Source organism: Drosophila kikkawai, chromosome 2R, assembly GCF_030179895.1.
Source record: "Drosophila kikkawai strain 14028-0561.14 chromosome 2R, DkikHiC1v2, whole genome shotgun sequence".
Lineage (NCBI taxonomy): Eukaryota > Metazoa > Arthropoda > Insecta > Diptera > Drosophilidae > Drosophila > Drosophila kikkawai.
This window is the reverse complement of record NC_091729.1, coordinates 12,619,436-12,642,756: the sequence shown is the minus strand read 5'-3', so window position 1 is coordinate 12,642,756 and position 23,321 is coordinate 12,619,436. Positions and strand designations below refer to the sequence as shown.

General features: G+C 40.9%; 3 protein-coding genes across 12 annotated transcripts in view; 1 reads left to right on the top strand and 2 right to left on the bottom strand.

The window, feature by feature from the left end:
* Positions 1-9,452: 9,452 nt before the first annotated feature.
* On the top strand, positions 9,453-10,305 carry Tsen15 (tRNA splicing endonuclease subunit 15). The gene is made up of 4 exons (XM_017171781.3): positions 9,453-9,619; positions 9,682-9,766; positions 9,831-9,984; positions 10,040-10,305. The coding sequence occupies exons 1-4, from the start codon at positions 9,617-9,619 to the stop codon at positions 10,134-10,136; spliced, it is 339 nt and encodes a 112-aa protein (XP_017027270.1). The 5' UTR covers positions 9,453-9,616; the 3' UTR covers positions 10,137-10,305.
* Positions 10,137-23,321, bottom strand: part of Pkn (serine/threonine-protein kinase N) — a 36,670-nt gene continuing 23,485 nt past the window's right edge. For 4 of the 10 annotated variants that reach the window (XM_070284817.1, XM_070284818.1, XM_017171772.3 and 1 more), the window contains 7 exons: positions 16,952-18,256; positions 15,123-15,830; positions 12,346-12,933; positions 11,910-12,281; positions 11,740-11,847; positions 11,537-11,677; positions 10,137-11,472 (listed from right to left, as the gene is read on the bottom strand). In XM_070284817.1, the coding sequence (XP_070140918.1) occupies positions 11,329-11,472; positions 11,537-11,677; positions 11,740-11,847; positions 11,910-12,281; positions 12,346-12,933; positions 15,123-15,830; positions 16,952-18,256 (3,366 nt within the window). In that variant the 3' untranslated portion in view covers positions 10,137-11,328. Of the gene's footprint in view, positions 11,473-11,536; positions 11,678-11,739; positions 11,848-11,909; positions 12,282-12,345; positions 12,934-13,073; positions 13,284-13,358; positions 13,636-15,122; positions 15,831-16,951; positions 18,257-23,321 lie in introns of those variants that run through there. The other 6 variants (XM_017171776.3, XM_017171774.3, XM_017171777.3 and 3 more) reach the window with 4 other exon arrangements.
* LOC108078141 (uncharacterized) lies at positions 19,012-23,226 on the bottom strand. Its single transcript, XM_017171779.3, has 4 exons — positions 22,547-23,226; positions 21,396-21,755; positions 20,905-21,342; positions 19,012-20,843 (listed from the first exon to the last, which is right to left on the bottom strand). Exons 2-4 carry the CDS (start codon positions 21,585-21,587, stop codon positions 19,212-19,214), a joined length of 2,262 nt encoding a protein of 753 aa, XP_017027268.1. The 5' UTR covers positions 21,588-21,755; positions 22,547-23,226; the 3' UTR covers positions 19,012-19,211.

Sequence of the window (23,321 nt, the reverse complement as noted above, 5' to 3'; positions counted from 1 at the left end):
GTTTTTGTTTTGGTTTCGCTCATGTTTTGCTTAGTTTCTGTTGCTGTTCTTCTGCTTTTCCGATTTTTCTCTCGTCCTTGCCTGTAGCTGTCCTGGCGTTGTTGCTGCTTTCGCTTTTCCCAGTGCCTGTGCCCTGTGTGCCTGTGTGCGTGCCCTTGTAACTCTCACGTAGCTTTTCCTTTTTCTCCCCTTGTCGCCTTTTCCCCAGCCAGAAATGAAGTTTTCCGCTTGCTTGCCACATTGATTAAGTTACTTTTTCAGTTTAAAACTAATTTAATTATACTTTCTTAATACCTTCTGGGCGGAATCAAAGCAATTCAATTACAAATTCGTTGAGGAACCTGTAATTGGTCACCGGAAATGGGTACAAAGTAGGATAGAAAGGGAAGGTAAGTATTTAAGTACTTGGGAAATCTATTTTCTGGGGGAAATACTTACAACAAATTTAAGTTTTTGAGATATAAGTTCTGTTTTAATGTATATTTTATATAAATAATTATATTTTGCTTATAAAAACTACAATTTTAAAGCAGTTTCATCAACATAAATGGTAAAATAATCCTTTAACTCATCATGACTTCTAAAAAATATATTAATTTTAGAAGATTACTGGAAATTATCCAAGTTTTACTGTAGTTGAGGAGTAGAGGAACCAGGACCTTGTCTAATAGCCTCCAGGCAACGCTTTCACCTTTGCTTCACCTGCCTCACTTGCCCCCTTGAAGTATGCCATCAATTGTGCTGACGTCCGTTGTCTGCGTTGCTGGCCTTATCCTTTTGGCTGGCCAGGAGATGCCTGGTGTCTGGTCTTCCTCCTGATGCCAATAATCAAGCAGCCAGTTGCGGTGATTCCGAAGCTGTTACATTGCGGCTGAAGCTAAATGCCAGGTTGCGGCTGCCACTTGGCCACTAATTACGCAAATGAATATCCCAGCAGCAACGACGACGTTAGCTCGGCAGGATAAATGTCACTCCTGCCTGGCTAAGGTCCCTGTAACAATGCCATCGTCTGGCGTGGTCTTCTCTTGTTGTCTGTCGCATTGAAATTTTGCTGAAATGCGAAATGCGCTCCAACGCAACTGGAGTGGAAAATGAATGTTTGTGTGCGGCTGCAGCATCTTCCCAGCTGCACAGCTGGAAATCCAATTGTACGCCCCAGCATTATCTTTTGTGTATAATTTCTGGCATGCCCTCCTGCTCCTCCTTACCGAATGCAATCAGGCTGAAAATGTATAGGTTTTGGCCTGTTTATAGGACCTCCGGCCAGGCAGAATTCAATTTGCCTTTCCGGCAACCGCAGGCTGAAATTATACCCAAGGATTGAGTGGTAGGATAAAGGCTTATAAATTTCGTTAAATTCCTTTATGACCTCTGACTTTCTAGCGGGGTTTTGGAAAGCACTAACTGGGTTTAATTATATAACCAATGCAATTAGTAGTCATCATTAGGTGAAAGCTATTTTAATGAAACACAATTTTGTGACATAGACAAGTGGCATTTGCATTAATTTGCAAATCAGCAAACTAATTAAGTCATGTTTTGATTAGAAAATAGAGCAATTTGTAAAAAAAATTGATTTGTTAGTTTATTTTATATATTAAAGATGTTTAAAAGCAAAAGTTTGACATTTATAAAGTATTTTAGATTGATTTTCAATCCTTAATAAAGCTATACAAAATTGTTCCTTGTGCATTTCTTAAACAAACAATTATCCATGAGTACCAAAATCAATTGCTTTTTCCCGCCATTTGCCAGATATCCAAGCCAACAAAAGGGATAACCCAGGACTCTTGCCAAGTCCTAGAATCTTGTCTTGTCATGCAATTATCGAGTTTTAATGAATTTTCGCGCACAGTCAGCTGCAAAGAGCAACGCAGGACACCCGCAGACAAATGGAAAAAAGCAGCTAGCAAGTAGTTGCCAACCAACTAATTACCACAGGACACTTGGCTCAAACCAACAAAAAAGCGGAAATACTCGAGTTAATTGCATGGCCAATGATGCGCCAGAAATCGTTTTGACGACCGCAAAAGCCATTAAGTCATTAAGACGCTTAAAATGCCATTAAAGAGCTGGCTAACACCGAGTATAAGCTGTGAAAATCGCAGCTACCAAATTTCGATACAAATATTACCAGAGAGAAAGTGGCAAAAAGTTTATCAAGCTACAGAAGAAGATGGAATCGTAATTAGGCCATATTCCCCTTGAATTGCAAATGACATTTAGCTGGAATTTTATGCTGGCCCAAAGTTTACCCCCAAACAAATGCTTAACGAGTTCGGGCCAAGTTCTAGATGGAAATTTTTGCTGTAAATTAAATACTCGTCTAATTGCAAGGTCCACTGCGGATGACAGAAAACAGAAAAGCAAACACAATTGACACGCTGCCGCCGGGCAATAAATCTCAATTGATTCCCACAGGTGTGGCCAGTGCCAGGTGCACACCGTGGCAGTTTGGTCAATTAAAAGTCCTGCCAGTTCCCTCCCCTCTCCCCCTGTTAAAGCCACACTCGATAGGAGTAGCAGGTGCAATATCAGGTGAATCTGTGTGGGATGCAAATACGTAAAGTGGCAGCTTTGAGCCGCAACAATGTGCCGCCATCGCATCGCTCCACTGCCACACATCCTGGCAGAGACACTCCCAGCGGGAAATCGCGAGTTTTCCGGAGGTAAACAAGAATTTACCGGCGGCAAAAAGTCAAAGCATTTAAAGCAGGTTAAACGGGATTAAAGGCGGGGTTATTATACCCTTGCAGGGTATTATAATTTCAGTCAGAAGTTTGCAACGCAGTGAAGGAGACGTTTCCGACCCTATAAGGTATATATATTCTTGATCAGCATCAACAGCCGAGTCGATCTAGCCATGTCCGTCTGTCCGTCTGTCTGTTTCTACGCAAACTAGTCCCTCAGTTTTAAAGCTATCTGAATGAAACTTTGCATATAGTCTTCTATATGCTCTCACTGCTATATATGTCGGAACGGGCCGGATCGGACGACTATATCATATAGCTGCCATACAAATGTCCGATAAATTTTTAGAAAAAAAAATATAACTTTGCTGTTTTTCAATATTTTTGCACAATTTTGATATATGGCCATTTTATATTATTTCAGAATTTTGGTAAAAATTTTATGAAAATCGGACGACTATATGATATAGCTGTCATAGGAACGATCGAGAAATAAATAGGAAAACAAGAAAGGAAATAGGAAAACAATTGGATCACTAAGAATCGAGCCATTCTGGTTAAATAATTAAAAATAAAAAACAAGAAAGGAAGCTAACTTCGGCACGCCGAAGTTTGTATACCCTTGCAGATTGGTTTCGATGTTTATATTATAGATTTAAATGCTGAAAACACTCCAAAACAGAGTTTCATTACATTTTACCTATACTTATTATGTTTACAGTTTGACAGTTACAGTTTTACATTCCCAGTTTTACATTTTCTCTACATCTACCGATCGGTTTATATGGCAGCTATATGATATAGTTGTCCGATTTTTATGAAATTTATACCATAATTCTAGAATAATAAAAAAAGCTTATATCTCAGAGTAGATAAACATACGTTGAAAAACAACGAAACTATAATTTTTTTTCCTATTTATTTCTCGATCGTTCCTATGGCAGCTATATCATATAGTCGTCCGATTTTGATAAAATTTATACCAAAATTCTAAAATAATATAGAATGGCCATATTTAAAAAATGGTGCAAAAATGTTGAAAAACATCAAAGTTCTAATTTTTTTTCTACAAATATATCGAAAATTTGTATGGCAGCTATATGATATAGTCGTCCGATCCGGCCCGTTCCGACATATATAGCAGTGAGAGCATATAGAAGACTATATGCAAAGTTTCATTCAGATAGCTTTAAAACTGAGGGACTAGTTTGCGTAGAAACAGACAGACAGACAGACGGACAGACAGACAGACAGACAGACGGACAGACGGACAGACAGACAGACGGACAGACGGACAGACGGACAGACGGACAGACGGACATGGCTAGATCGACTCGGCTGTTGATGCTGATCAAGAATATATATACTTTATAGGGTCGGAAACGTCTCCTTCACTGCGTTGCAAACTTCTGACTGAAATTATAATACCCTGCAAGGGTATAATAAAAGAAAATATATAAAAGTTATACATTTATTCATAACATTAATAAAATGCTGAAAACACACACAAAACAGTTTGACAGTTATAGGGTCTTCCCACACAACGTTAAAGCACATTCAAGATCCGTTGAACAAACGGTCCATTTTGCTCCAATACGGCAAAATAGCTGGATGAGCATCACTGGCAGTTAGAGAGTTGCCATTTTGTCCCAGTAATGCAAAATAGCTAGTTGAGCATCACTGGCAGTTAGAAAGATGCATTTTGTCCCAATAGAGCATCACTGATGCAGATGAGCATCACTGATGCAGATGAGCATCACTGATGCAGATGAGCATCACTGATGCAGATGAGCATCACTGATGCAGATGAGCATCACTGATGCAGATGAGCATCACTGATGCAAATGAGCATCACTGATGCAAATGAGCATCACTGATGCAAATGAGCATCACTGATGCAAATGAGCATCACTGATGCAAATGAGCATCACTGATGCAAATGAGCATCACTGATGCAAGTGAGCAAAACTTTTCATTCAAATTAGCCGCTTTCCAAACTGGGGTAACAGGCGAACAGAAATCAGCAGCAAGTAACTGAAAACTGGTATAAACTGTTATAAAAACTTTTGGGCAAAAATAATAATTGGTATAAACTGTTATATTTCATATTATGCATTTATACCCATTTGTTGCCGACAACAACAGCTTGATGGCAACAACAACCTTTTTACAACAACATCTCTACAGCAGCCCATCCAAATTTCCGAACATTTCCATGCAAATTGCCCGTTTCCCAAATTGGGGTAACAGGCGAACAGAAATCAGCAGCAAGCAACTGAAAACTGGTATAAACTGTTATAAAAAGTCCAAGTTTCGAACCATTGATCTTGAAGTAAGCGAAGACTCAAACCAGATGTGACCATATTGTAAATTTTTTGGCTAAAATGTTGCTTAAATGCACCTGGGCACACTGAAACTGACTTTGCATCAGTGATGCTCATCTCCATCAGTGATGCTCATCTAGCTATATTGCAATATTGGGAGGCTATAAAATCGGGCTTAATGGCAGTGATGCTCATCTGGCTATATTGCAATATTGTGAGGCTATAAAATCAGACTATCTATCTATTTTGTCCCAATAAAGAAATATAGCTAGATGAGCATCACTGCTATTAAGCCTGATATATTGCCTCCCAATATTTCAAAATAGCTACATGAGCATCACTGATGCAAAGTCTGATTTTATAGCCTCACAATATTGCAATATAGCCAGATGAGCATCACTGCCATTAAGCCCGATTTTATAGCCTCCCAATATTGCAATATAGCTAGATGAGCATCACTGATGGAGATGAGCATCACTGATGCAAAGTCAGTTTCAGTGTGCCCAGGTGCATTTAAGCAACATTTTAGCCAAAAAATTTACAATATGGTCACATCTGGTTTGAGTCTTCGCTTACTTCAAGATCAATGGTTCGAAACTTGGACTTTTTATAACAGTTTATACCAGTTTTCAGTTGCTTGCTGCTGATTTCTGTTCGCCTGTTACCCCAATTTGGGAAACGGGCAATTTGCATGGAAATGTTCGGAAATTTGGATGGGCTGCTGTAGGGATGTTGTTGTAAAAAGGTTGTTGTTGCCATCAAGCTGTTGTTGTCGGCAACAAATAGGTATAAATGCATAAAATGCAATATAACAGTTTATACCAATTATTATTTTTGCCCAAAAGTTTTTATAACAGTTTATACCAGTTTTCAGTTGCTTGCTGCTGGTTTCTGTTCGCCTGTTACCCCAGTTTGGAATGCGGCCAAATTTTAGAAATTTTGCTCACTTGCATCAGTGGTGCTCATGTGCATCAGTGATGCTCATCTGGCTATATTTTGCAATATTGGGGGGGGGCAATAAAATCGGGCTATATGGCAGTGATGCTCATCTAGCTATTTTGCCATATTGGGAGGCTATAAAATCAGGCTTAACGGCAGTGATGCGCATCTAGCTATTTTGCATTATTGGGAGAAAATGGCATTTCACTAACTGCCAGTGATGCTCATCTAGCTATTTTGCATTAAAATGCCATCTCACTTACTACCAGTGATGCTCATTTCATTGTTCTTATATAGGAAAAATAAAAGAAAACAAAATAATATAAAATAATGTATTTCATTGTTTTTATTTAGGTTCATTAACAAAGAATAAAATAAAGTATTTTAAAATTAAAATGTTGCTTGTTGTGTTCGTTGCTGTTGTTGTAAAAGTAGCCGGCAGCCTCCTTATCCCTGATTCCTGATCTCTATTCCTCCATTCCCATCCCTTATCCACCATCCTTTTGCGTGTGTCGTTGGTCCTTTCCCTTGGTTCTTGTCCAGGGTGGATGTCAGGTCTACTGATACTGATGACTAGGAGCGATGGCGATGGCAATGACGATGGAAAGTCTGTAATTGAACAGAGACAAATAGCAAATTAAAAACTAAAAAAGGCATAACTCTGTCAAAAATGCCTTAATTTGCATTCGGAAAGCGGTGTTATGTTAGTTTTTATAAGGTTAACAAATCTGCATACTAAGTTAGAAATTGAAAATTTTATCAAATTTGGAAAATTTTAATGATGTAACCCCTTATAAAATTTTGAAGAAATTGATTAAAATTTTTTTTCCTCCGGACTTGCGCCTGCTAATGCTGATCAAGAATATATATGGTTTATGGGGTCGGAAATGACACCTTCAATGCGTAATGAGCTTCGGACTGGAAATAAAATACCCTGCCAGGGTATAAAAATTATAGCTTCGTTGTTTTTCAACGTATGTTTATCTACTCTCAGATATAAGCTTTTTTTATTATTCTAGAATTTTGGTATAAATTTTATAAAAATCGTACAACTATATCATATAGCTGCCATAGAAGCGATCGGTAAATGTATAAAATATGTAAAGCTGGGAATGTAAAATTGAAACCAATCTGCAAGGGTATACAAACTTCGGCGTACCGAAGTTAGCTTCCTTTCTTGTTCTTTCCTTAAAAAAGGAGGAAAGAAGGAAGTAGGATATTTATTCTTTCTAATAATACATGAGTAAGGTTTCTTAACTGAACAAAAAGATATAATATATAAAAAACCCTCACTTATATATCCCTTTCCTGTGCTAAAAATATTCTTAATTAAAGCAGATAAAGCAATTGAATAAAAGCAACTACAGCAAATAGTAGCAGTCGCTGTCACAGCGCGTGGAACTCGGCCATAAATGCCCCAATGGGCCATTTGGCGTAGAGCAACGGTTATGGCCAAGTATAAAACCCAGCAAGTGCAAATAATATTGTGGCCAAGTCCCGGTGCCAAACAAGTTCCGGCCGTCAGTGGCTGGCCATTGGCTGGACCGGGGTCCTGGTAAACAGCATTAAGTAACCGCACGCACTAAGGATTCCCAGTGTGTGTGTGTGTGTGTATTATTGTGGCAACTGCCGTCGGTGTCCTTGTCGTCGCAGTGTAATTGCCTTGGATGACTTGGACCTGCTGGGTCCTGCTTCAAACCTCCTCCAACCTCCACCTTCTTCTGCTGGCTAGTTGCCTGGCTTATGGCTCATGGCCCATGGCTCATGGCTCTCTGGCATTGACAAGCTCCATAATGGCCATCGACCGCAACATCTGGTTTATGTTGCCAGTTTGCGTCGCTTGGTTTGTTGGTCTTTGGAGGCGGAGCAGCAACTTTGCTTCCTGGCATTGATTTCCAGGTATACACACACACACTCCCACCACCAACCATTTTAGTGCACCCCACCAACCGATGAGCAGCCTAATTGAATATCCTTGGCATCCTGGCTGAACTTTGGTCAGGAACTTTCAGATACAGGAGCTACTGTTGTGGTTGGGAATGTTTGAAACAGAGAGTACGTGAGCTAATTATAGTTGAAGGGGTTTTTAATTCGAGATTTTGGTTATAATATTACTTCAATGTTTTATTATTAAATAAAAATAAATGTTAGCTTAATTTAAAAATGCCTTAGGATTTATTTAAATAATTATTTAGATTACACACTTAAGCATTAAAACACTTAAAAAATTTTATAAGGTATGTTTTATAGTTAATAAATAATTTATAGTTTTTTTTTACTTAAAAGTAAGTTTTTAGACCCTTGCTACAATCATAACTCAACCAAAAATGCCTTAATTTCAATTCAGAAAGCATTTCTGTGCTAGTTTTCATTAGGTTTAAAAAATCTACATCTTAAATTTAATATTTCAATAAATTAAAATTTTTGTAAATTTTTCACAATTTTAACGATGTAACCCCTTATAAAATTTTGAAAAAATTAAAAAAAAAATTTCTTTCAAAATATGGCTAGATCGATTCGGCTGTTGATGCTGATCAAGAATATATATGCTTTATGGGGTCGGAAATGAGTCCTTCAGTATATTGTAAGCCTCCGACTAAAATTATAATACCCGGTAATAATATTTCCTAAAAAGCTACTTTAACTAATATTTTAAAGTAAATTCCATAAATAATTAATATCCACTGTATTCCGCAAGGTCCTGTTCCTGTTCCCCAATGCTTCCCACTGTTTTCCATATTTTTTCCGGAAAGCATAAGTTGCTTATCGCAGACGCACATTGATATGCATGCACATGTGGGAATCCCAGGGATGCTGCTGCTGCGCTGCTGCTCCTGCCAAACCCTTATCACTTGGAGTCTCGCAACCGGAGGAGACAGATAGACAGACGGTCACCCTGGGGGAGGGGGGAACTCCCAGCGGCTGGGGAAACCACGAGGAATGCCTTGGAAACTGCTTTGCATGCATATCCTGGCCAGCCATTCCCAGTCTTTCTGGCCAACTGCATCTACTTAGCATAATTTGCCGCCTCTTTGGTGTCCTTCTCGTTTTCTCGGAGCTAGCAATCGGTGGGGTTTTTTGGGTGTCTCTCCTTCTTGGCTGTCAAGTAACCAAGTTGCTTGGCTATTACGTCTAGACAAAGACAATGTCTGCATACCAAGATTATGTTTTGATAGAGGCAACTTGGTAGTTTATTAGTGGGTAATTTAAGATAATTTTAGGTAGTTAAAGAAGCATATATGGTTTAGTTTTGAAATTATTTTAGTTTTATTATAGAAATATGAACCATATAGATAAAAACAACTACATATTCGACCTATTATTTAAATCTACTATTAAATTCATTTTTCGTACATTAATGCTTGATTTTGATAAAAATTTGTAAAAATAATAGCACCGCGGTCATTTTTAAATATTTCTTAGCTTCACAACACTAAAAGAGTGGTTGGCAAAGCTTTTTTATAAGCTTTTACAGGCTTTTGGTAGGTTGGCAGCCCCAGAAAACAGCTGTTTAATTTGTTTCTCAGAACGTATTTAGTTAAACAAACCATTTGCAAGACCATCTTAAGACCAAATACCAATTTAAGTTGTATTTGCAAACATAAACTAATAATATAATTCATAAAAATTGAAATAACAACATATAAACACAATTTAACAGCCATGGTAGGTAGCATACTTCTCACCGGTAGCTCTCAAACTGTAAGCCATTTCTGTTTAACTTCCAGCTTTCACTCAAAGACTTTAAAACTGTGAGTCCCGATCTTTTGATGGCAACTATGGGTTTTAAAATCTACAAGGACTTGAAAAATGGTAATTAAAGATTTATTTTATGAATAAATATAAATTTTTAAATTCCAAAAACTATATTTTTAAGACGAACCTGACGTGAACTTGCAGCCAAAATATGACGAACATTTAAATGCATTTTATTTACTGAAGGAAGAACTTACAGCCTATGTGCCCATACTTCACAGCAAACCGATTGATTTTCGCTTGATTCAACGCCTGCAACAAAGGCTGGAAAATACGTGAGTTTATCAAAAAGTTAAACCAAATTATTAGCTAATTCCCTCTCCCTCACAGTGTCATATTCCTGGCCATTGTGGACAATACAGCCAACATTTTGTACTACCAAATGGGCAAGGGTTTCTGCGAGAAAACCATAAGGAACAACAGCTAATTAATAGCAATAGATACATTTATTCAAAATCATATCAATAATATGTATGTATAGTATAAGTTACAGTCACAACTTGAAGCTTAACAAAGTGACTGATGTTAAAATTAAATCGACAATAATAATCATAATAATAAAAATGACAATATAAGATCTGCATTCTCTTTTCGAATCGTTATTTTATCAATAATTATGTTTCTTAGACGCTAAACGTTTCAATAATAGATTAAACTTAAACAACTAAGCATTACATTAAATATATAGCGTATATAGGATATATATCTGTGACAACGAGCTGAGTTCTTCATTGCCCCCTATATATTCTCAATCCTCGTATTCTTCCTTTCTATCATCGAATAAAAATGCTCAAAGCAATACAGTTTCTTGTATAATTGTAGGTGTATAATAATAATAATAAATAACAAATGTTTTTGCGTGTGTGTGTGGTTTAAAAAATATATATATATATGTAGATGTTAAAAATTATAACACAACTCGGGCAATGGGGCTGGGGAGTTGATGGTTATAGCAAGGCAATTTACAATTTATTCATTTCTCTCGCTGCTTTTCTTGAACTTTCCTCAATTATTATTATTTGTGTGTAAAGATGAGCTCGTTTCCTGGGATGTGTGCATGCAATATATATGTATATGTTTATGTATAAAATATATCCTTGAATTTGCTTCTTCTTGTATGTCTCTCTACAAAAATATGCTATAAAATCTATTCAGATCGGGGATCTTACAAAAAATGTTCAACGTTGCGTATATAAGGCTTTTCCTAGGCTTTCTCAGACTATATTCAATGAGTGTGCTCGCTCTTGTTTTTTTTTTTTAGGAAATAATAAAGAATAAACTACTCTCTGTGGATGGAGGGATGATGTGGTGGCAGATATCGGAGGTGATTTATGCAGATGATTGACAAATGCTTTTGCTTTCTTTTAGGTAAAGGTAATTTGGTTTGGTCTCTCTTTTCTTGCTCGGCCAGGTCTCTCTCATAAATACATTTATATTTTCTATATAGTTATCATTTATAAATATATATATTATATGTATGTATAAATACGTCCTGTATGTTTCTTTCTCATATAAATATTGAACTCACATCCGACAACTAAACCAAGTCAAATAATTACGCAAAACCAAACTTGGTACACAAGTAAAAGCACAAAGGTTATTCGTGTAAAAGGCCTTTATCAACACCATTCGGCCGTGTATGAAAAGTCCTGGAAGAGCACCTGCTCGTCCTCGGACAGATGGCGCGGCTCCTTGGGCGGCGTTAGCTGGGCCTTCTCTGAGGTGAACTCCTCGTCAAAGTTGGACACATCCTCCAGGTGGTTCTTTTATGAAATATATAAAACATTAATATGTTTCTTATTAAATAAAACAGATATTTCAACTCACAATGGTGGGCACAAACGGAGGCTTGACCTTTCTTAGTAGCAAATCATCCCAGACAATGGAACGGAAGAATGCCTGCTTCTTGACATCCTCAGCATCGCGCTCTGAAGAGCCCAGACGTCGCTCTGGATTCTTGCGCAGCAGCTGCAAAGGAATTTAATTGATTAAATTATCTGTAAAGATTTTATTTCTATTTATTTACTCACCCTGCGCATCACGGCTATGGCCTCGAGTGAGAGGAAACGCGGATAGCGCACCTCATCGTTGACAATTGAATCGAATACCTCCTCCTCATCGTCGCCAGGGAAGGGAGACTGCAGAAAAAATCCATTTAATTACAACCTTGAATGAAAATAAACCCTCCCTCAAAACTCACCTCTCCCACCAGCATCTCAAAGATCAACACACCCAGTCCCCACCAGTCCACTGCCCTGGTGTACGAGGTTTCCGTGAGCACTTCGGGTGCCAGGAACTCGGGCGTGCCGCAGAAGGTGCCCGTGCGATCGCCAAAGCCCATGCCCTCCTTGCACAAGCCAAAGTCTGCAATCTTTACATAACCATCCGTGTCCAACAGCAGGTTATCTAGCTTCAGGTCACGGTATATAATCTTGTTTTCATGGAGATACTGCAGCCCCAAGACCACGCAGGCGGCATAGAAAACAGCTCTGGGTTCCAAGAAGACATCCGTGTGGATGTGCATCATCAAATCCCCGCCAGCAGCGTACTCCATCACAAAGCAAACGTGTTGCTGGAATGAATATAAAACTTTTAAGTATATATAAACAAGTATAAAAACTAATGAAGCTACTTACATCTGTCTGGAAGCACGAGTACAGGTTGACTAAGAAGGGATGCCGCATGGCATTGGCCACCTCAAAGATGCGCTTTTCACTAAGCAGCGACTCCACCTCATCGCGGGCTATTATATCGCCCTTCTTGAGCGCCTTGATGGCATAGTACTGGTTGTTGGTGCGCAGCTGCGAAAGGATCACCTTGCCGAAATGACCGCGTCCCAGGACGCTCAGCAAGCGGAAGTTGTCCAGCGATAGCATGCCGGCATTGGGTGCCTGCTTACCAGGTCGGCCCACCTCTATACCACCGGTATACTGCAGACCACGGGCCACATTCCTGCGCTGCTGAGAGTTGTTGCTGCTGCCGGAGGAGGAGGAGGCAGCAGCTTGTGCCGCCTTGGCCACATTGAGCTCATACTGATTGGCATAGATGGGTTGCTGCTGCGGCTGCTGTGGCTTCTCCTGCCTTTGCGTGGGCTGTGGGAATTGTGGAGCACCGGCTGAAGCATATATGGTGGGCGTGGGTGGCTCCTGGATGATGGGCGATGATGACTGAGCATATTGCTGCTGGCCAGAGCCCACATACAGTTTTCCCAACTGCGGTATAACCTAACAAACACAAGGAAAAGCTTAACTTTAGTGAGGGTTTCCAGGATACTAAAGAAAAACAACAACTACTAAGGCAAAGGCTACAACTTGAGAGCTGGGTAAGGAATCCTTTCTTAGCTTAATCTTCTCCTGTTTGTTACCTGATCCACTTTTTGGTCTTCTGTTTCTAACTTTTCAACTGTCTCGAGGTGAATACTCTCGACACAGGCCTCGGATAATTCTTTTTTCGCGGGCTGCACCGCCTTAATCTCCGGCTGGGGTTCCGGCTCCGCCACCTCCTCGATCAGGCAACTGGTCGTCCGGCTGGCATTGATCGGTTCGAGGGTAATATGTACAAGACTAATGCGGGCCTGCAAGGAGGATGTAGTATGCTTGATTGAGCGGAGAGAGCTTCGATTGATTTGGAACCCAGGATAGACACATACAGCGGCAGATGCAGGACTGGCGGGACACAGTAACAGTTGGTTGATGGCACGCGAGGGGGACAAGTCAAGGTGATGGAGGAGCTGATGGTGACTGGGACTCTGTTGCTGCTGTTGCTGCAGCTGTATTGCAAACATCTGCCTCACGACTAGCGCCAGCGCTTGGAAAGTTGGCACAATCATTATGACGTCCCTACATTTCGATCGATAATAAAACACCGATACGGGAAAGAGAGATGTGGCTAAGACCGCGGCGGCCAACTGAAGGCGAACAAGTGCCAAAGTCATGACCATAGGCTAGGCTAGCACCGCTGCTAGCCGCTTGGCCGCTTCTGCGTCGTTGTTTTGGGTCTAAAAATGACCAACGGCACAGAGGAAAATGTGACATCGATGGATATACAAGTACATACATAGCTTGGACACACACAGATATGACCACAACGGACGACACATCTTAGATGAAAATGGAAGTGTGGAACCCTCCCCCTCTGCTGACGTTGCAACGTGAGGGGGTGGCGGGTGACAAAATAAAATTAAAACATTATTTTCCCTGGCGCGGCACGTGAAGAGGCGCACTTTCGCTGGCTGTTTCTTAACCCCCTAATGTTCTTCCCTCTCCTCCTTACTTTCTTCTGATCTTTTCGTTGGCGGATCTATTTTAAATGCTTAAAATTGTCACTTTTAGCTTTCATTTCATTTCGCTTTTAGCCAAAAATTCAAAAAGAAAATGGATAATAAATAAAAAACAAATACTCTAAGCTCTCAAGTTGTTTTAGCCTGATTTTAAATTAAATTTAAGAGTTTATCTACAGCAATCTAGGGATGTACATACATATATCGAAAGGAAGAAATCGATATCAGATTGAAAACATTGTAAAAAGTTCTAATATTCAAGTTTTAAATATCGATAAAATCGATTTGATATTAAAAATATTATAAAAAGTTGGAATATCGAAAAATATCGCATTTATCGAAATTATGAAAATATTGTATTCAAAATCGATATACATTTTCATGCAAAATCGATATATATACATTTTCTGCCATCCCTAGAACAAACTAAGCTGTGCATGTTAATTTTTTATCCATTAATTGCAACAAATTTCAACAACACTCAAAGCTCTCAAGTTAGGTTACCAATAAACTACTACTAATTCAAGCTTTTAACTACAACAAACTAGGCTGTGCTTGGTTAAAAAAAGCTTGCAAATTGATCATAATTCGTTTATATATTAATTCGAATTTCGAATTAATAAAAGCATTCAATTTCTACATATTTAACATATTTAAAACAGTGTTAGCTCAACTTTTAGTTATTTCTACAACGATTTTGTTAATAACTTGTGCTTGTATGTGCATGTGTATGCCTTATTTTGTTTTACAGTGCGTATTTATGTGTTTTTTATGAATATTAAATGTTTATTTACACAAATTCGGGGGCTTTTCGAGGGGTTTCTTGATATAATTTAAAGCCAAAACCAGGAAAAACACACGCACACATAGACGAAACATTTAACCCAAAACTCAAGTCAGAAACAAAACAAAAAAACATAAACAAAAAATGTAAAATAAAAAATTAAAAAAGAAATAGGGATTAGTATAAAAAAAAAATAAAATAGAAAGTGATCAGACTGCGGGGACAAAGATATCAAGGGCTGAACCTTCACCCGGCAGCTGAGAGAACAGAGATTGCAATTAGACCGGAAACCGGAAACAGGATACCGGCAACCGGAAACCAAACCAGGAAATGTGAAAAAACCTCCTAACCTCCACACAGAAACGATCGCCGGCACTGGAGTTGTGGCTGTGACTGGTATGCAGCCGACTGCCCTGGTTATCATTGCCTCCTCCTTCTCCTCCTCGGTACAAATAGTCGTCATCGTCCTCGGGATACTCGACGAGTGGCGAAGGCGGCACGGAGCGGACTTCCTCCTCCCGACCACCCAGCAGCACCACAGGCGGTAGGGTCAGGACAGGACGATGCAGCTGCAGCTCCACAGCGGACGGTGGTTCAGCAGTGGGTTTCTGGGCGGGATGTGGCAGTGACTGTGGCAACTGTGGCTGCAACTGAAATTGGTTGTGGGTTGGGCTTTGGCTTTGGCTGAGGCGGGAGCTTGGCAAGATTTGCTGATTGCTGGCAGGCGGCGTTGGGCGGATGATTAAGGCGGGTGGCGGCGGTGGCGATAGCTGCTGCTGCTGCTGCTGTAGCTGACTCTCCTCCAGTTCTCTCTGTTGCTTCTGACACAACTCAAGGATTGCCTGGCGCTGGGCCTCTTGAAACTGCTGCAAACGCTGCTGCTCTTGCCGCTGGCGCTCCTGCAGCGCCTGCTGCTCGGTCAGCTGCTGCTGCAGTAGCAGATTCTCTAACGCCTCTGGATCCAGGGACATGTTCTGCTCTTTTAGTAGACGGCGCAGGGTGGTGGGACGCGAATCCAGGTCCGACAGGAAGTCAAACTCATGCAGGGCATCCTGCAGCTGTCGGCGATTAACGAAATCATGACGGAACGGAAACGGAAACGAAAACCGTAACGGGCACACAGACACACAAAGACAGATACAGTGAAAGAGAGAGAGAGAGAGTTTTGGGATAGAGATTGAGGAGGATGAAGGCGGGCCAGGCAAAGCAAGGTGCGATCGAAGAAGAGAACCAGGTGAAGAGGGGAATAAATAGAGGCAGAGGAGAATGATCAAAAGAATGAATAAAACGCGATTAAGAAAGTAGAAGATGAATGATGCTGATGATGGAATGAAAGGGAGCGGGGGCTGTCTGGGAAAGCTAAGGGTTTATTGGCCAAGTTCAGGATTTTCTAATCTCATTTGGCTTTATTTAAATTAAAAACCATGGAGCATCTAATTATAATTTATAATAAATAATGCTTTAATAGAAATATAAAAATTCACTGCAAAAATGTTACGCATATTTGACGATATTTTCGATATAATATAGAGGAAACATCCTTAACATATTTAAAAAATGAAGATACAAAATATTACTCAGTAAAAATGTATCATCTTATCGATATTATATTGATTTTTGACGATATTTTGATGATTTTAACAATACAACATAGAGGAAACCCCTGATTATGATCTTAATATTGTGAAATTTCAATAACCAAATAGTATTTAATTACCTAAATATATAAAAAAGTATTTCAAAGGATTTTGAAAGATCTTTTCAACAAAAAGGGGAAAAAACCTAGATCTAAGATATATAACAAAAAATCTCTAATCTCTATCTTTTCAATCTCTTCAACTTGCAACAATATCCAGATCGATGATGATTCTGCATGGAGTTCGGAGTAACAAACTGGGAAGATAAATGCATAATAAAAACCCAGCACCGTATAATGCCCAATGTGGTGACTCTGTACATGTAGTGTGTGTGTGTGTGTGATAGTGATATATAGATACATGATAAAGTGAAGTGGCGGAGGAGTGGCAAGTAGCAGGTGGCAGGCACAACGATCAAACCAGAGCTACAGGTACACAGCTACGTAAAATACATACGTCGATCTTTATACAGGGTCAAGTACTGACTATATATTCAACTGTACAAGGATCGCTTTATAAAATATAGAAAAGATCTGACTTACCTCCTGATCCAGAATCGGAGTGGTGTTGGACTTGAGCACAGGTGGTGGTGGTGGCGCCGTTGTGGGTGCTGCAGTGCGACCGCCCTGTATAACTGGAGCTCCTCCCTTGCTTCCAGCTCCCGGCATCTGCAAGCTTAGGGTGTTGGGTCTGCCAGCACCAACGGGTGGCGATTCCGGCGGCAGGACACTGATACCCTGCATATGCATGGACAGGGGACGCATGCCGCTTAAACCGCTGGCTGCCGGATCCGGATATTCACCCGGTGTCTCCACATGCTCATGCATACCGGCATCGGGATCAAATTCCAGATTCTGGGCCTGTTCTCCCGGCGTATATGGCTCCGGTTCGACCAGGGCATCCGAGGAGGGAGTTCTTGAAATTGGCGACTCCGAGTCCCGAGAACCACTGACCACCATGGGTGAACTGGTGCCGGTGGGAGCACCACTGGCCGCTCCCGTGCCCATGTGCACATGGTTGGGAGCATTTCGCTTGAGCAGGCGTCCCCAGGTGGCCACATTGATGTTCATCTGCTTGGCCCGCGAGATATTCTTCGCCTGCTGCCGGTTAAAGATCATGCGCTGACGTCGCAGCTTTGGCTTCTGCGATATCATTGGGTTCAAGAACTTGACCTCTGCAAAGAGCAGACCCTGCGGCTCCAGCTGCAGGGCCATGCCGTGTCGCACATCGTCAATGAACTCCTCCAGGCGCAGCACCTTCACCGCACACAGCGATCGCCAGTCGCGCCAATAAACGCCGATCTCCAGCTCACGGGATCGGTCTAGATCAATGGAGAAACGCTGATCCCAGGCCTGCTGCGAACACGGTTTCCACGAGGTCTGGCCCACCGTGATGTTGTCCAGCTTGATGGCTGCCATTATTTCAATGGAGGTCTCATCCTTCACCGAATAGCTTTTCGAACTGCTGCGCGAGGTCACACCCTTGACGAAGCTTCTCAAATCCCCGGGACTCGAGTTGTTATCCTTATCCCTACGCGAACGTCCGGGCACATCTTCCAGCAGATCCTGGCAGCCCATCAGGCGCACTTCCAGCTTGCCGGTTACACTTGCACAGCGTCCGAGCGAGGACACTGACTGATAGGGCCTGCCGCCCAATATTCCCCCTTGTCCCGACTGAAGCGAAGTGTAGGTGACTGGAGCTGGCGACGTGGATTGCTGGAATATCTGCAGCTCCGTCTTGAGCTGCTGAGCGGCAGGCGAGTCAACGGGCAGCTCCTGGCGGCGCAAGTCCAGGGAGTGGCGCAAGAGATCTAGTTTTCGTGATGATTCCGACAAGCGTCCATGGGCCTGGTTGAAGGAAATAGTAGAGAATTAATATTGATTTATAATTATTTAAGGAATATTTACAAGCCTTTTCTTGAAAGTGCATTTTTCTAGGGTTTTTTTATTATTTCATTATTATTAATTATTTTTTAAATTCTTATTTCTTATTCTTATTTTTAATCAAAAAAAAATATATTATTTTTGTACTTATAAATTATATTTTTATTTTCATTTTATATTTATTTTTATTTTCATTTTATTTATTATTTCATTTTTTTTTAATGTATTATTAAATTATTTTATTTTTAATTTATATATTTAAAAAATGCATAAATATTTGTATTTATTATTTATTTTATTTTAAATTATATTTAAATATTTTAACTCAATAAAAAATTTATTCTTTTGGAAATAATATAAAATTCTAAATGATCTTGAACTAAACCCACATTTATCTTCTTGCCAATTTGTCTTTTCTGTATATATACTTTATATACTTAGCATGGCAATTATTTATGATTCATTAATTAAAAATCCAACAAGGCATAGAAATTTATGGTTGAATCAGCAACCAAAAATCAAATAAATAACATACCCATAGTTTGTTTTTATTACCCATATATAGTATATAAATAATATTATTATATTAATATTATATATAAATAATATTATTATATTAATATTATATATAAATAATATTATCATATTTATATAAAAACCCCCTAATAAGTAACCACTTTCCCTTTACAAACTATTTTTTTTTTTACTTTATTACAACATTAAAATTGATTCAGCGCACATTTTTTCTGTGTGAGGAACATTCGCTTACATTGGCTTACTTCTAAATCGAAAGAAATTTGGGGTTTTAAGGATTTCGGGTTTGGGGTTTTGGGTTAATTGGTTTCTCGGGAGCAAGCTCCAAAAGCAGTGTTAAATGCAAAGCCTTAGACAAAGAATTATGTATATGTTTTTTGCAATTCTAAAACTTCGGTCGCCTCAGCAAGGGCTTCTCGCCCAAGGAGAAGGCTCTGCCGCGCAGCTGAAACCTCTCGGCCATCCAGCGTTGACAGCTCTCGCACTGGCAGCTGGGATTCTTGGTGGGTCCCACATGATGCCCAGGCTTTCGCGAGGAGGCCACCACATTGCCAAAGCGTCGGGCCTTCTCCAAATGCTCATGAGTATAGCCGGAAAGGGAGGTGGACGTTTCACTGGCCAAACTTGGACTGTCCCTGGATATCTCAAATCGACGCACTGGCAGTGGTGAAGGTGTGGGTGCCGCCACTGTGGTGCCAAAAGTACTGGCCGATGTGGTGCTCGGCGGCGCCTCACTGCCACAACGCAGCACTGTGGTGGCTGCGGACAGCAGCTGGGGAGAACTTCTCTCCGAGGAGGGTGATCCAGAGGCGGCTACCTGAACACTAAGGTTATCGCGAGCCTCGCTCTTCCACCGATAGCTTGGATGAAGCAGGCGGAAGGGGTCAGTGGTGGCAGCGGCGGCGGGCTGAACTGGTGCCGTGGCAGGAGGCGTTGGTCCACTGCTTGGCCCGCTGTTGTTGGGTCCAAAGAACTGCAAGAAACCCGGGCGATTTCGCGGAAAGTGCGAATTCTGCTGGAGATGAGACTGAATCTGCCTGCCTGGGTAGGTATTGAAGCCATCCGAGAAGCCATCCGATTCGGAGGGTATGGTATCGCTGCGCTGGAAGGAGTTCCTTTGCGATTGAACCTCTGTGATTGTCTGCAGAGGATGAGGTGCTGGTGCTCCCAGGTGCGTGTGCGCTGGACTCTGATCCAGCGAGTGCTGGCGTGACCACAGTCTCTCCATCTGGCTTATTCTCAGTCGATCCAGCGAGTTCTCATAGTCAAAGCTATCCGACTTGGTAAGACCAAAGCTTATAATGGGAGTGTCTACCTCATCCGTTTCCTTCCACGAAGAGTCCATGCCATCACCGCCTCCACCGCCACCCATTACACTCGATATGCTGCTGCAGGTGGCATCTCGTGGCATCGTAGATCTCGAGGAGTTGGGATAAGTGCTACTGCTGGTCTCATCGCTCGGCTGGCGCATGTATTTCTGACGCAGATTGGCCAACTTGGCCGCCCTTTGATCACCGATATGCTTGCGGAACAGCAACTGCTTGGACTCGCTCACCTCCTCGGCAGTGCTGCATTTGGTGATGGCGTGTCCCAGATTTAATTGATCCTTCTGCTGCTGATTCTGTGATCCTGAACCACTTTGGGTATTTGGACTTTGAGCCAAGCGTCTGGGCATTGCCCCACCGGAGATTCTTTGGTGCCGCAGCAGCATCTGTTCATTGTCCAGCACGGTTTGTGGCGTGGAGTTGGAGTCTAGGTCGTAGCGTTTGCTGCCAGCCAAATCGGAATCGGAGGAACTGGAGCTAGCCTGACGCTCATCATCCGCCATTTCCTCTTCCTCCTCCTCGGAGCCAGTGCAGTAGACATCAATGTGTACGGTGCGGGGTTTCTTTTCACCCGGGTTAGAGGGACGAGCTGCAGCAGCAGCAGAACCTTGACTCGCCAGAGGTGGTATCCTGGACATGGAAGCCGATTTGAATGTGGAAGAGGGCGTAGTGGGCGTGGGCGAGTAGGGTGGCTGTTTGGAGATGGAAATTATTATAATTGTTAAGATTTCCCTGGGTATTCTCTAGGCTTACCACATATGTGTTAGCCTCCTCCGCCTGCCGCTTGCTGGCAAAGTTCATCAGCGCTTCGGTGGTGGCCCTTCGCTGCTCATAAGCTGGCCGCCTCTTGGGCGCCTGCTCTTCCGTGTCGCTTGTCTGGGAGAAGGCATCTCTCAGCTGCTGGGCCCGCACTTTGCTGTGGTACACAAAGGGTTCGTTGTTAGATGCTGCTCCTATGGCCGCATCCTGAGGCAGGAAATCCGCCACAGCGGACACCATTATGTTGCAGGTGCTGCGACATCTTGTGCCGCACACTTGGGCAGTGGCTCCCGATGGAGCAGGCGCAGGAGCAGGCACAGGAGTTCGAGCAGCTCTAGAAGCTTGAGGACTGCCGAAAGCAGAGTCTGCATTGGTCGTGGCCGAAGAGTTGGTTGAACGGAAGCTGGTTCCAGTAATATTGGTGGCTGCAGTCTGCAAGTTAGGGATTAATAAAGCTTCCAGACTGCTTAAGGTTTAGTTTTTACCTTATCCACATCCTGCTCTTCGACTTCCTCCGAGGGCGTGCACCATTTGTAGACCACACGGACCGGATGCACTGCCTCAGGTGCACTTAACTCCTTTTGCACAGGCTCTCCTGCCCGGGCAAAGGTGAGATGTGCCCGCACTGTCCATTCGGCGGTCAGTTCGTGGGGCAGCGGCACCTGCTGCTCCTCCATGACTACGCCTTACGCACACAATGAACACATTTCGGCGGCAGCTCAAGGTGCCATATATATCCACTCACGCACTGTACATATGTCTTTCTATATATATATATTCTTTTATATTCTTATAACTTTTGCTAAAAATATCAAGAAACCGTTTGGATAGTTTCTATCCTCGAACTAAATTCGATTAAATTTATTAGTTTTTACACTCGAAACAAAAGGTTTACATTTGAAATTATCGTTAAATTTAAAGGTAATTTTATATTATCAACAAATGCGGTTTGTTTATGGTTTATTTGTGGAATTTTCCAGTGAAAATTTAGCAGGAAATATTTCGGGAAATGTTTATCACAATAAATTTCAATTATTTAACCAAGTTACTTGATATTTAAATATGAATTTGCTTAGCAAAAAATATATGTTTTTCACAGACAATTTCAAACGTATTATTTGCTTTATATTTTCTTATTTTTTATATTTTTTTGTTCTGTATTTTTAGCTTCATTCAGCCAACGCACACACACACACACCCGTACACTATTTCGGTGTGAAAACACTTTCGGTTTTTGTAAATTTTCGTTTGCTTCTAAATTTATGTGATATTTATTTTTAAACAAGATTTGTGTTTTCTTCGTTACGCTAAAATTGCAAGATGACCCCAAAAGCCAAATTTTGAGAGGACGCAATGATAATCCATATGAGAAACCCAAGGAAATTACGCAATTTGCAGGTGTATAAAGCAAGTGCAACGCACACGTTGCGTATGCGTAATGTGCTTAAAGTTCAATTCTAGGGGAGTTTTATATATATGTTTAATGCTTAGAAAGTGGTATGTGTGTGCGTGCCTTTAGCTATATTTTAGAGTTCACTTTTGATGAGTTCTTTAGCATTTCTTAATTATTTAACTTTGATACTTGATTAAATCTTTATTTTATTTCTTTATCTTATTTTATCATTATTTATATTACACGTTTCAAAAATTTTCACACATAACCAACTAGAAAACACAAACGCTAACACGAACTTAAACGCAACACGAAAAATAAAAATAATTAAAAATTATATATTGGGGAAAACACCAGGCGTCGGCGGCGGCAATCGAACTCGCACTGAATGCCTGAGGAAAAGCTGCCTGTCTCTGCTGTTGGGGGAAAATTCGCTAGAGAAGCACACACACACACAATTCACCAACGAATTTCCCCCATATGCTTTTTCAGAGAACTTTGCGCTCCGTTTCTTATGATGGCTTTATACCCGACTGCTCATTTTCGCCGCTGCCCGATCAAACATTCTATATAGACGTGTGTTTATGTACGGTAAAGTATCGTATCCAATGTTTGGGTGACGTGCCTGGCCGTGCCAGCAGCATAGTTCTATAAATGTTTAACCAATATGGACAAAAGGGCAATGCTTTGCTTTGTGTTTATTATTGTTCCTAGAGCTAGGCTATAGATCGCATAAAAACTTCAGCGATATTTTGTTCGCAAAGTAAACAAAAGGAAACATTGGAAAGGGTCTTAAAAATCACAGGAAGTCATGGCAAATCGTATCAATATATAAAAAATAGCCAAATATTTTAAGTAAATTTAAATCTGATCCTAATATATATTTCTCTTTTATTAAATATATTTTTAATTCTCCTAGAATAGTCACATTTTTCTATAAAGATATCTTCTATTTTCTCCCCTCTAAACCTTTCCCTCGCCCCATTAAACTTTCATTTGTCTTAGTCTGTGAAACGCA